The sequence below is a fragment of the Myotis brandtii genome, unplaced genomic scaffold, assembly GCF_000412655.1.
Source record: "Myotis brandtii unplaced genomic scaffold, ASM41265v1 scaffold168, whole genome shotgun sequence".
NCBI classification, from domain to species: domain Eukaryota; kingdom Metazoa; phylum Chordata; class Mammalia; order Chiroptera; family Vespertilionidae; genus Myotis; species Myotis brandtii.
Genome location: NW_005356173.1, coordinates 1,094,519 through 1,108,202, shown reverse-complemented (window position 1 = coordinate 1,108,202; position 13,684 = coordinate 1,094,519). Strand labels below are relative to the sequence as shown.

The 13,684-nt window shown below is 42.4% G+C and overlaps 1 protein-coding gene across 3 annotated transcripts in view; it reads left to right on the top strand.

The window, feature by feature from the left end:
* TPK1 (thiamin pyrophosphokinase 1) overlaps positions 1-13,554 on the top strand; it is a 289,105-nt gene extending 275,551 nt beyond the window's left edge. For all 3 annotated transcript variants that reach the window (XM_014536881.1, XM_005862817.2, XM_014536880.1), the window contains one exon: positions 11,369-13,554. In XM_014536881.1, the coding sequence (XP_014392367.1) occupies positions 11,369-11,487 (119 nt within the window). In that variant the 3' untranslated portion in view covers positions 11,488-13,554. The remainder of the gene's footprint in view (positions 1-11,368) is intronic.
* The last annotated feature ends 130 nt before the right edge of the window (positions 13,555-13,684 follow it).

The following is a 13,684-nucleotide window of genomic DNA, read 5'->3' as shown; positions in this document are numbered from 1 at the left end:
AACCCTGGTTGCCTACACCCATGCCTAGATGTCTGCGTGCTTGCTCCACAACTTCTGTAGATCCCTGCTCTAAGGCAGTTTTAGTGCTGAGTCCTCCTCTGACTGCCTGGCGTTCCCTAGCCCCCTGATCCTGCTTTATTTTTTTTAGAAACATTTACTGAATGAAACCCAAAAAAAAAAAAAAAAGAAAGCCATATAGGACTACCTATCATTTTAGAAACTGCTTTGCATTTATGGCAAATTTTTAAAATCTATTCCATTTATTTTTTAATTAAAATTTTTCTGTTTAAAGTATAGCTGGCATACAATATTATGGTAGTTTCAGGTATACAATGTTGCGGTATTTATATACCTTATGATAAGGGGTTGGTATCCAAAAGATAAGGAACTCATACAACTCAATAACAAAAAAGTCTGATCAAAAAAATGAGCAGAAGACAGGAAGGTGATATATTCCTTTTTTATTTAAAATTTTAGAATATTAAGGCCACATGGGGAGAAACAGACCTACTAAAATGGCAGATTTAGTCATCAGAATGACATTTATTTAGAATGTGACCCACATTTAAATCCTGAGTAAGAGGAGGTCACTCACTCTCTCAGGCAAAATGCCCAGAATGTGCCAGGAAAAAGGTACCCCCAGGGCACAGGTCATAGGCAGGGGTGTGACCAGATGCCCAAATCATGCCTAGATCTGTGGGAAGTGCAAGCCTGTTCCCAGGTAGAATTCTACACGTCTCTCAATGGAGAAGGAAAGGAAGATGCTGAGATGGTTTCTGCCTCTCCCCTTCCCTTGACAGGATGCAGGGCCTGGAAAAGGTGTCTGCATCTCTGGATTCCATTGAAAGGATAAGGCTTCTGTGGAATGAGGGCCAGGACAGAGATGCCAGCAGTCAGATGAATGCCTGCGACAGCCTGGCACCAGGCCCCAGCCCTGCGGCGTACACTGTGGGAACTGCCCCTTTGATTCTGATGAGAGGAGACAGTTATCACTGCATGTCCATCAGCGAGAGCAGAGCAGGACACTAGCACTGACAGAACGAGGCACACAGGCTCGTGGCCGCTGCCCCAAGGCCGAGATCAGAGACAGCTGTTCATCCAGATCCATCAGATGGTCTAGGTGCCCAAGTAGAGGCCAGTCTGTAGTCACCCCTTGGAAAGCCCTACTCTTGAGTGTAGGAAAAAGAGACCACACAACTGTGTTCACCATCTCTGCAGCCAGGGATCTGTCAGCACTCAGAGGACAGCAGCGGTGAATGTTCAGTGAGGCCCAAAGGAGCCCAGAGCCAATACTCACCTTTCCCAGGTGACAGAGATGTTCTAGGAAGAATAGGGGAGAGGGATTTGCTGCTTCCAGATTACTTCTTGAAAAAATGCCTTAAAGAGTAGAAAAGTGAGAAGTGGCCGTTGTAACCATTAGGAGGGAGGGTTAGGGGGCTCCGTCCACTACTGATTGGATCAAAACAAGTAACTTAGACCTGCTTGTCAACAAGGCATCATGGGGGCCCAATCAGAGCTGCCTCCCCCTCAGTCCACCACCAGCCAGATGCCACATGACATCAGAGGAACCGGAGGCCACAGATCTTTCACTCTGAGAGCCTAGATACTTGCAGGAAATATATGGAATTATTTCTTAATTACTATTATAGAAAACATACTCATAAGCTATTTATATATGTACATATTTGTTATGATTTAGCAGATTTTTAAAAACTAGTTTTACCAAACAGATTATAGTTGTAAATTTGTATTATGCCAGGTAAATATGACTTCTTAACCTGCAGCTTTGATATAACTTTCACTTGTACAAATCATAAATTCAGTTTTGAAGGAATTATTTTTTTCAACATAACAAAATTGCCATTCTCCATCCCTCCCTCCAAATACTTCAAAGTAAATATTTTTTCTACATAAAAATTTTGTAATCACCTAATTTGTGTATAATGTAGATATTTTAAAAAACATTAATTTTCATTCAGATAATTGCAAATGCAGCCATTCAATTTATTTTTCACCTTCTGTAACAATGTAGATCAGTTTCCCTAGAATTACAAATAAAAGCTCTGTAATTTAAATCTTCTATACCAAGAAATAATCTTCCCATAGTAAAAGTGAACACAGATTAGCTGAATTTCACCTTTTTATATTTTCTACAAATATAGCAAACCGTTTCTACTAAAAGCCAAGTATTGAACCGTGTCTAGCAGCTAGTCCTGTTGAATCATTTTCCCTTGCCTGTCTAGACTGTTAATACTCCATAATTAAATAGTGACAGCAGTGACAGCAAATCTCCTACAGATAGTGTCCGGTTAATGGAATTATGTTGTGCATTTTCTGAGTGGAATGTAGTACAGAGTGCTTCGTATCTGTGTCCACGCTCTGTTGCTTACATACTCAAGGACCAGGGGCACAATCCTCTGTATCAGCTTTTCTGCTGTCTGAGCCCACAGCATTGGCCAGATGCTTTCTTCTGTTAATTGACTAAGCTTTAAAAAAACCTGGGTAACATAGCCACATTTGAACCAGCTCAAATAGTACTATGTAGCTCAAGTCATTTAACTTTGCTCCAATCTGAACGTGATTCTGGAGAGCCCACCAGAAGGTGAAGTGGCAGTTTAATTCTGTGAGTCAGAGACTCGGCCCTGGTGCTGTGCATCCTTAGCTCAATGATACCTTGAAATGTTTTCCCAGCCTTGAAGTAAAGGGGTTGGGAGTTAGACCAGTGGCTCTTGGACTACACTTTCTGAAGCCCTGAAGGCCTACTGAGTCCCTAAGGTCAGCTTAGTTTCGGAGTGGACAGAGCCCTGAGCCTGGTACCCTACATGCTTCAAGTAGGAACAGTTCACTTTTATCTGTGTCAGACCACCCAACTAGATAATAAAGTTCCTTTCAGATTAGCAATCCTATGCAAAAAATGAGTCAGACCACGTCACATACCTGATTGGGAGAAAAAGACATTTGAACAGTTAAAATACAGGATAGGACATGTGTGCCTCCATTCCACAGTAATAGAGTAATTGCTAAGTAGAAAGTTATAAATGTAAGGCCGGGATAGAATAATATCTACTTTGCAAGCAAATAGTTATACAAAGAAAGTTCATCAAGAAAAGAGAGGTTCAGGCTGTTACCAGGAAACCATGGCATGACTATTGAAAATGGATTGGTTATTATAACTAGAGTAGGGGAAATACGTCAATTGTGAATTAAAGTAGCTTGCTTTTAAGAATGGCAAATATTTTCAGACTCATTAGACTATTAATATAAGATGCCAGCTATTTCTAATATGAAATATTATCACTGTATATCAGTAGGGGGAACTAAAAAAATGAAAGTAAGTAATGATGAAATACATTTAGAGCAAACATAAAAATTTATAGGTTTATGGACAAAGCCTAAGGTACTGTTTTATTACCTTCAATACAACAAATCATATCTGTTAATAGTAAAACATCTGACTTAAATGCTGTTTTTCCTAAGAGACAGTGTTCAGACTCTCACTAATGAAATTCTGTCTAATGGTGAAGGTCATCTCTTACTTCTGTTCTATAAATACTTTCAACAGGACAGTGAGAAGCCACTGTGACCACTAGGATTTCACTGTCAGGGTCTCACTATGTTCCAAGCTGAGGTGTCAGAAAGATCATCTATTGTAAAGGAGCTGAAATCAAGTCCTGCCCGTGTCCCTGGGAGGGTCAAGCATGGAAGGGTGCCTCATGGAGAAGAGATTTCATCGAAGCCACTGTGACCACTAGGATTTCACTGTCAGGGTCTCACTATGTTCCAAGCTGAGGTGTCAGAAAGATCATCTATTGTAAAGGAGCTGAAATCAAGTCCTGCCCGTGTCCCTGGGAGGGTCAAGCATGGAAGGGTGCCTCATGGAGAAGAGGGCATTTCATCAGCAAGGGATCCCCCCCCGAGGAGCAGGGCTCTGGCTGAATTTATCGAGATTGAGCCAGAATCTGAGGGACTTACAGGCAAATATTTCAGAACTTCCAGAGCTTTTTAAACTCAAAACACTCAGACCCTCTGAGTGATCTGACAGGATATTCCCAGCCCTGACTTGGACATTCAACTTCTCATGGTACCTAAACTCACTCTTGAGGTTTGTCAGTATAGGCAGCAGTCCTTCTCATTCTTCCTGGGTGACAGAAATAGGAAGACTTTGTGGGGTGTGCATCAATGTATATGATAATATATGTATTTTTGAAAACCCCCTCATTGTAGCCATATGACATCTTGTGCTCAGAACTTGGAACATTACTCCAAAGCGGCCGAGCTCTTCCATCCTTCTTCTCACGGGTTCTGTGAAGATCCATGCCCTTCTACTTTTTTATAATTTATTGCTTAAATAGGTTGTAAGAAAATTTCAGTATCTGTGCATAAGCATGTTTTCCCAGTTGTAGTCCATGCATACAGACCAAACGGTGGGTTTTCTCTTCGTGTCTGGATTAGGCAGTTTGTCTCCATGCTGTGGTCATCTTTAATTATTGCCTTCAAACTTTCATAGCACATATTACATAATACTAGCTCCAGACTGTAAACTGCAAGAAACTTGTCTGTGGATTGTGAAGGGGACTCCCCAGGCCTTCATCCCTTGTACAGTCATCTGGCTTCATTTGCATGGCTCCCCCTGGCCTTGTCCTCTCTGATGTCTCCACCACCTCCCTCTCTACTCCAGGTGACAGCTGTAATCCAGATCCTACCATCACATGCTATAGCCAGTTAACCCTACCTGTACCGCCAAAGAGAAGGTTGACATGCATTCTAGATGTACCAGTTAGTAATGCGGATTTTATTCAATAGATGGAGTTACACATATGTTGATATATATGCAGTTTGATATGTATACTATTTTGTTGTATTGACAGCAAGCTTCAAAACTTCATATGTCAAATTTACTGAAGGTGTTAACATCATACATATTTTTACACTTAAAATGTCAAATTTCGTGCCAAAAAAGAGCAGTTGCGGGAAGTTTCAATTCATTATTTTGAAGAAAAGTGCTGCTGAAAGTTATCGTATACTTCGGGAAGCTTATGGTGAACATGCTCCATCTCAAGATACTTGTGAACGCTGGTTTAAACGCTTTAAAAGTGATGATTTCAATATGAAAGACAAAGAATGTCCAGGTCAACCAAAAAAGTTTGGAAGTAAAGCATTATTGGATGAAGATGCGTGTCAAACTCAAAAACAACTTGCAGAAAGATTAAACATTGCTCAGCAAACAATTTCTGATCGTTTACAAGCAATGGGAAAGATTTTAAAGGAAGGAAAATGGGCGCCACATCAACTGAATGAAAGACAAATGGAAAACCGAAAAGTCATCAGTAAGATGTTACCTCAACGGCATGAAAGAAAGTCTTTTTTGCATCAAATTGTGACTGGCGATGAAAAGTGGATTTATTTTGAGAATCCCAAACGCACAAAATCATGGGTTGATCCAGGTCAACCATCAACATCGACTGCAAGGCCAAATCGCTTCGGAAAGAAGACAATGCTCTGCGTTTGGTGGGATCAGGAAGATGTGGTGTATTATGAGCTTCTAAAACCAGATGAAACTGTTAATACTGATCGCTACCGACAACACATAATCAATTTGAACACGCTTTGATCGTGAAACGACCAGAATGTGCCAGAAGACACAGCAAAGTAATTTTGCTTCATGATGACACATCATCACACACTTCAAAACCAGTTAAAGACACGTTAAAAGACCTTGCCTGGGAAGTATTAACCCACCCGCCATATTCACCAGACCTTGCTCCTTCAGATCAGCACTTGTTCCGATCGGTGGCACACGCACTTTCTGAGCAGCACTTCAAAACATAGGAAGAAGTGGAAAATTGGGTCTCTGAATGATTTGCCTCAAAACAAGAAAAGTTCTATTGGAAAGGTATCCACAAATTACCTGAAAGATGGGGGAAATGTGTAGCTAGCAATGGACATTACTTAGAATAAAGCACTTTTGATGTTTCTCTTGAAATTATCATGTTTTCTTTTGATTACAAAATCCGCCATTATTAACCGGTACACCTAGTAAGTAAGTCCTTGTTTTACAACAAGTCAGCTTATGCATGAGGCCTAAATATGCTGGTTCAGTCCAATCTTACCCAAATTAGTAATGTCCTTTAAAGCAGTTTTTTGTTTTTTGTGTTTTTTTTTTGGGGGGGGGGGGGGTGGTGTCACCAACTTTTCCCAGCCCCACACATCTGATTCTTCTAACCTCTTCCCTCTTTCTCAGGCATGCGACGTGCAGCCTTCCAGAACAGCCCCTATCACATGTTGATGCCTTTTCTTCCACAGAACTGTGTTTTCTATTTGTCTGTCTGTCTGGAGTTACCAGATTTGACTGGTACAGTTTAAAGGAGCATGGCTTGTCTCCTCAGCGTATTTTGTATAGATGGCACCCGCAGGTTTGAGTTTGATGTTAAGTAATCATACTGTGCTACCTCATGTATTCTTTTCTTCCTTCACTTTTCTATGCCATTTCCATTTGGTGATGTGCTTAGAAGAATCTCGACATTTGAAGGATACAAGCAAATGCCACTTTAAAGCATTTGATAATAACAAATTTTCAGTACTTTCATGGGTAAGTCAAAGCCCTTCACAGACATAGTTACTCATATCCACAACAGTGTATTGGAGATAACGGGACAGGTATTATTGGTATTTTTCAAATAGATGCTGAGGTCACCCGAGAAACATTTGGCAAAAGTGGTAAGGATATTACAGTGGAGAGTTGGCAGAAGCCGGCAGCACGTAGTGACTTGCCCAGTGGTCTATGGCCAGTCGGCCACAGAGTGGGAGGAGAACCTGGGTCTGGGAGCCAGTCCTCTAGGCCCGTGGTCGGCAAACTGCGGCTCGCGAGCCACATGTGGCTCTTTGGCCCCTTGAATGTGGCTCTTCCACAAAATACCACGTGCGGGCGCGCACGTACAGTGCAATTGAAATTTTGTGGCCCATGCGCAGAAGTCGGTGTTTTGTGGAAGAGCCGCATGTGGCTCACAAGCCGCAGTTTGCCGACCACTGCTCTAGGCCATGTGCAGTTCTGATTCTCACCCTCTTGTGAATGGTTTGGGGGCAGGGCCGCAGGAGGTGAAGGCAGTAACTAGACCAAAGTGAAGCAGCCTTTGGACAGACTAGCATTCCGCTCTGCACACATTTAAATCTAACTTTTTACACTGAAAATTTTTGGCCAGTTCTACACAGATCATTCCTCTTACCACTAGTAATTACTGTAAGTAAACTCGTGGATTTGAACTGTCCTTTCTATTTCGTAAACCCAGTAAGCTTTTACATTTTCCCTAAAGTAACTCTGATTGGCTCTTTAACTGAAACCTAGGGCCTGGGGGTAGACATGCTAATGGCATAACAGTGGTCGGCAAACCGTGGCTCGCAAGCCACACGTGGCTCTTTGGCCCCTTGAGTGTGGCTCTTCCACAAAATACCACGTGCAGGCGCGCACGTACGGTGCGATTGAAACTTCCTGGCCCATGCGCAGAAGTCAGTTTTTGGAAAGGAGATAGATGAAACAAGTATACAAGACGAGTGTGGATGGGAGAGTTGGAAGGGGTCGACCTCAGTGAACGTACCTCAATCAGATTGAGGACGTTTTTAGCAAAGGCCAGTTTAGGAGTACCCTAATTAAGTTAATAACAATGTACCTGCCTATATAGTTTAAGTTTAAAAAATTTGGCTCTCAAAAGAAATTTCAATCATTGTACTGTTGGTATTTGGCTCTGTTGACTAATGAGTTTGCCGACCACTGGCATAACACATTCCAGCAAAGAAAACAATACCACTGTTTTGGTTTATTTTGAAATGCCTACACACTTGAAAGTGTTCATCCTAGTAGACATTTTCTAACTGGCATACGTAGTGTTGATGCCTTCAAGCAGCAGCATGTTCTCGGTCTAATTGTTTTTGGACAGAGGATGAGCCGTTATATGGGAAACAGAAGGAAGAATTGAGCATCCGAGGCCTTTTAATGACTTCCAGCCTTGATCCAAGGGCACAGGAAGTGTGACTTCTGAGAGAGATAAAGATAAATGCAGCCACTTTCACTAGAATTATAATAGCCCTTCTTTAGCCACTTGGATTCAAGAAAGACTGGCTGTCAGGATAGAGAGGTGGCCTGCGCTTAACTTGGAGGAGTCTTCAGCAAATCAGACTGAGAGATAATGTCCAAAAGCAAGCACAGCTGAGCGCTTGTTATCGGAGGCAAGCATAGCAGTGAATAAGCCTGCTCTTATCATGAGCCGGCACTAAGTTCTGTACATAATTCCAGTTAATTTCAGGTCCTCCTGCATCAGTAAGTGCAGCGAAGGTTGTCCTTGGTGAGCATCAGTGAGCTCCTCCCCGTGGGCCCGCTGTGGGCTCAGCCCCCCTTAGGTTCTTCCCAGAAGCTCTAGTGCAGACATCACAGCCTAGACGGCTGCTTCCTAACTTTGGCTCACGTTCTCTTTCATTTTGATTTATTTTAATGCACTTCAAATCAATGGGCATTTCTTGATTTGATTCTTGTAATGGCATTATTTCAGCTCTTAAGGAGATAAAGGTGAACAAGAGTAAAGTACTTCCCTTCGTAAGTTCTTAGCCTTTCCCCCCACATTTTCCCCTAAATTTTAAAGTTGAAAAGGTTCAAACCAACAGCAAAATCTATATATATTTTGCCCAAATTTATCAATTGTTGACATTTTTCTACTTATGCAATTCTTCTTTTGTGTGTGTTTTTTGCTTTCCAAACCATTTCAATCCTGCTTAAACCCCTCCTAGGTTGAAAATATCATAAGTAGAAATGCATTTGATATGCCTAACCTACTGAGCATCACAGCCTCACCCACTTTACAGTTGCTCAGAACACACGCTAGACTACATTTGGGCAGCATCATTTCATTGCTGCTGCAGTATCACAGTGCATATTGCTGGCCCAGGAAAAGATTAGAGTTCAAAATAGAGTTTCCACTGAATGCATATTACTCTCACACCATTTTAAAGTAAAAAAACTGTAAGTCAAACCATCATAAGCTGGGGACTCTATGTTGAAGGCATGATGATACAACCTGAAGCATTTCGGGGGTTAAGTATCTCTCAAGAACAAGTATGTTCTCCCATATAACTACAGTGCCATTATCTACTCCAAAAACTAGAACACTGATAGATTAGTATTGTATTGCCTATATTCATGTCCCTTGGTTTTTTCCAGTGATGCTGTTTATAACATTTTTTAATCCACTACAATATCTTTAAAAGTCATACATCATATTTAATTGTCTTATCTGTTTAGGGTCTTTTAACTCAGAAAAGCCCACACACACACATACCTTAACACTGACAGCTTTGAACAGCGCAGGCCAGCTAACCTGCCAGGTGCCCCCCATTCAGCGATGGTCTGATGGCTTCCCCTGATTAGATTCAGAGTAAGCAATTTTGACAAAAATTATTACACAAGTGATGTTGTATTTGTGTTCATGTCACATCACATCAGGAGGCACATAATGTCAGTTTGTTCTTTTACTGGTGATATGAGCTCTGTCTGCTACATTTTTTAAATTGGAAATAATACATGGAATACTTTGAGACTGTAAATATCTTACTCCCCAACAACGTTTCACTCAGTGGCTTTAGCATCATTGATAGATGATCCTGCCTGAACCAGTTATTACACTGGCAGCTGCAAATGGTGCCTTTCTAATTCTCTAATTCCATCACTCATTCCTTAGTAGTAGCATTCTTCTATAGAAGAGATGTTCCTCTCTCCCTGCCTCGGGGATTCTTTTTATTGTTTGATATATTATTTTGCATCACTCTCAGTATTCTTCTCTATCTCTATCTTCTCAATCTCTACTGATTTTTTTTTTTTAGCTCTCTCTTGCTTTTCTGGAAACAGATGTTTCAGACTCACCTATACTTTGCTGATCCTAGACTAAGAATCTAAATACTCAAAGTCTCTTCTAGGGAAGCGATCAAGTAATTTATAAATAGAAAAGGAATTATTATCCACCTGTGGTAGGTAGTGAACCAAAGAGAACTCTACAGGCTAGAAGGTGACAGTTGACTTTAGCCTTGAAGGATACAGCAAGCATAGAAAAAATCAGATATGTGCCAGGTGAGAGAGCACATCGAAACTTTTCATGGGAGTAAGACGTTCCTGTTCTATTAAAGAAAGGGCGAGTAGGAGGAAGCGGTCAGGTAAGGAAGGGCCTCAAATGCCAGTATGTTTGGGATGGGGAACAGGCAGGTTATAGGCAATTGGGTCGATCAGATAAGGCATCTAGAGCAGTGGGAAGGAAAAGTGATGGTTTGGAATGAGTATGATTAGAAGAGTATCTGCTATGTGTCCAGACAGGAGTCTACTCATTATATTCCTTAAAGAATGTAGGAATACTAGTTATACATTTTCCTGTAATATAAGACTATTGCTGAATTTTAAAATTGCCTTTCCAAATATTTCCTCAGAAAGATAACAGGCTCCCTCTAGTGGGAAGTGGGCATTACAATCGAATTACTACAGTGTAACTTCCTGGTTTCCTGACTCTGACAGTATGGGCCCATAGCACTTGTTTATTTTTTCCCTGAATTTTACCCAAAAATAATAATATTTATAAGACAGTCATGTTGGTAACGTGAACTGCTCTTATATAAGCAAAGAGAAGTGTGGTCACCACTCTGTGCCTAGCATTCACTCCAAGCACAACGTTAGAAAGTGTAAATATAGATTTATGTAATTTATGAATACGTAAGTTCTTATTATAACCCCTCTCAAGCCTTCAGCTGGATAACAAAGTGGCTTACAGGACAGCTCCTCCTGTGCTTGCTTTGCAGCTGTGCGGCGGTGGCTCACTCAAGGTTGCACATTGGGAGTCGCCTCTAACCTTTGCTCCTATTACATTCACAGAAAAAAGGCCTTTTCTTAATTTATGAGGGAAAAAAAAGATCAAAATCCTATGCTTACTTGAAGCTAAAACAGGATTGCTATAGAGTTTAATGACTGGTGTACATGTTTGAATCATCAAGAAAAATTCTAATTGCACCAGGCAAGGAATGGAGTAGCACGTTACAGAAACGGGTTTTGGTTTTACCGTTGATAAGGAAAACAAAAGAAAAGTTAATGAACTTTGCTATGAGAATGGCATGTATCCGAAAGGTCAATAACCAGCCACCAGCCCCAGCAAGAGAGGTTACAACAAGTTAGAAAAACTTCCAGTTTTAAAATCCCGTGTCCTATACTAGTATTTCGTCCACCCACATTTTACGTATCTTCTATCAAAGCACGTGCTCGCTTGTTTTTCGGTAACTGTTGACAGATTCATTCCACATTGGAGAAAGGTTGGCTTTCACCAAACATTTTCTTCTCGTTTTCTTATAGCAAATCACGTGCTCAGCTTTGGAACCCTGGTCAGCACCTCCAATACCTACGATGGATCTGGTGTTGTGACCGTGGAAACGGACCACCCACTCCTCTGGACCATGGCCATCAAAAACTGACCCAGGGACTGGCCTTCGTAGCTCTGCCTCCAACTTACCTCATCTGCCAACAACTCATTGCTCAACAAGCACAGTTCCCCTTGGTCTGCAGGAGTCTAAGCCCACTTGTTTTAAAGCTGTCAATGTTTAGTTAAATTCAGGTAACATAATGACAGATCTCAGTTTTACAGTGAGGGGAGAAATCATTATGTTTAAGAAAATAAATAAGCTCTATTACATTCGGTTGAAAAACTAATGTGGATCATTCCACCATACAGTTCAGTACTGATTGTCCTTATGTTATTAATCATTCCATTTATCCTAGAAAATGACTTTAATTCAAAGCTGAGAAGGCTCAGTGGGCTCCTTGGTATCAGCACACAGGCCTCCTGCTGCACACCCTCCAGGGCTTGACACCCAGGGCTGCTTCCGAGCCTTTTAGCATTAGATTCCTGTGTAGCAGACAAAAGTTTCTTACCAGATTGAGATGTTAGGACTGCACCGTTTTACTTCAGCCTTATTACCGTCTCTTAAAAATAAGAACCATTGACCTAATTATTAAATTTGAAAGCAGGCGGTTATGGAAGCTCTAGGTGAAAGGAGAAATGGCATGAATTCATAAAGCCCTGGGACACTCCCAAAGCTGCCTCATTGCCTTGCAGCCTGGACTGAGACCACTGTGCACAGCAAGCCCAGAAGTGGAATCACTCCTGACATACCTCCGACTGAGAAACACTGGCTCGCAGGCAACACGCTTACCCGATGACCAGAAAACGAGCCTGGCAGCCTGTGGGATGAGTGAGCTCCGTGCACTGAGGAGCCTGGGTCTGAGAGCCTGCGTTCCTGTGCCCCATTCACCTGACTCCCCGGAGCCCTCTCCTCACCTGGAAATGGAGGGACTGGACGGGGGGTCCTGAGCCCCTTCCCACACTCAGGGCCCAAACACTGACTGGCGGTTACTGGGCAGATCCTGCACAGGGTGAGAGCATTAACCCCGGCACTGAAACATATTCACGTTGCTTTTAGGATTAGACCCTCTTCTAGCCTCTTACCCTTTCTGTCCCATTTCCCAAACCGTGTGTAGCCATATAAACCAGGAAGTAGAAGAACCTGCCAATGGGCTGCCGCTGTGGGAAAGGGACCAGCAGCTCTTTCCTCCTGGTGCTACGAGAGGGCCTCTCTGAACCAGCGCGCAGGTAACCGTGAGACCCTCTTAACCATCTGTGCAAACGTGTGTGAGACTGGAATCCAGATGTCAAATAAAAATGTTCAGTGTGCACATGTGTGGTCAGTATTAAAGAAAACAATCTTCCTCAACTACTTCATTATCACCAACCTCTCACCTCAGTGTTTCTACATTTTAAAAAAGATTTGCTCAAAGGATGATTAGGAAGGGCAATACTTCACTCATCTGATTTCGGAGAACAACCAGAATTACTATTAATACATTCTCTAACCTCTCTCCCTGGGAGTTCCTCTCCAGATCCCCTGTGCAGGGTGTTTACCTGTGACCCCCTATAAGATAGGATTAGGCAGAGACCTGTGTACCCTCTAGGACTGAGAAAGGAAGGACAGGTAGATTGCTTTTCAAGAGCTTTCTAAGCTGGAGGGAAAGGAAGAGAGAAGGCCCTGCCAGAGGAGAGGAAGTGGAGGAAGCTGGAGGAGGAAGAGCGTGGCCAGCGAGGGAGGGCCCACGGAGCTCACACCCAGTGCTGCAGGGGAGCCACCGCTAGGTCCGTCCATTCTTCTCAGCACAAGCGCAGAGCCCAGAGCTCCTGTCCACACACCACCCAGCTCCCCCTCACCACACAGATAAATGCACAGCAGCCGGGGAAGGTGGGCCAACACCGGCTCCTTCAGCTCATTTTACTCGGAACCGCCAGCAGAAAAGCTTACCCAAGACTGCACACCACACCTGCACCAACGGAAACTAGAAAGCAGTGAGTGCCGGGTCAAGTGGGGGCATTCTCAGCACCTGTTGTCACTTTACTCACAAGTCGGAGCTCAGCCGCTCTGTATTCATTACTAGGAATGTGTTCACAGAATGTAAAATAAATATGTCCATTGTTTTAAGATTTTACCACAAAAGAATGCATGTGCTATTTAATCTGAAAATCTTACCAGTGCTAAGTGGACATTTAGCTAAAGGAATACAGTTTACTGTATTAGCACTAATGGAGGCAGCACTGAGACTTCCCCACACCACCACCCGCTGTGA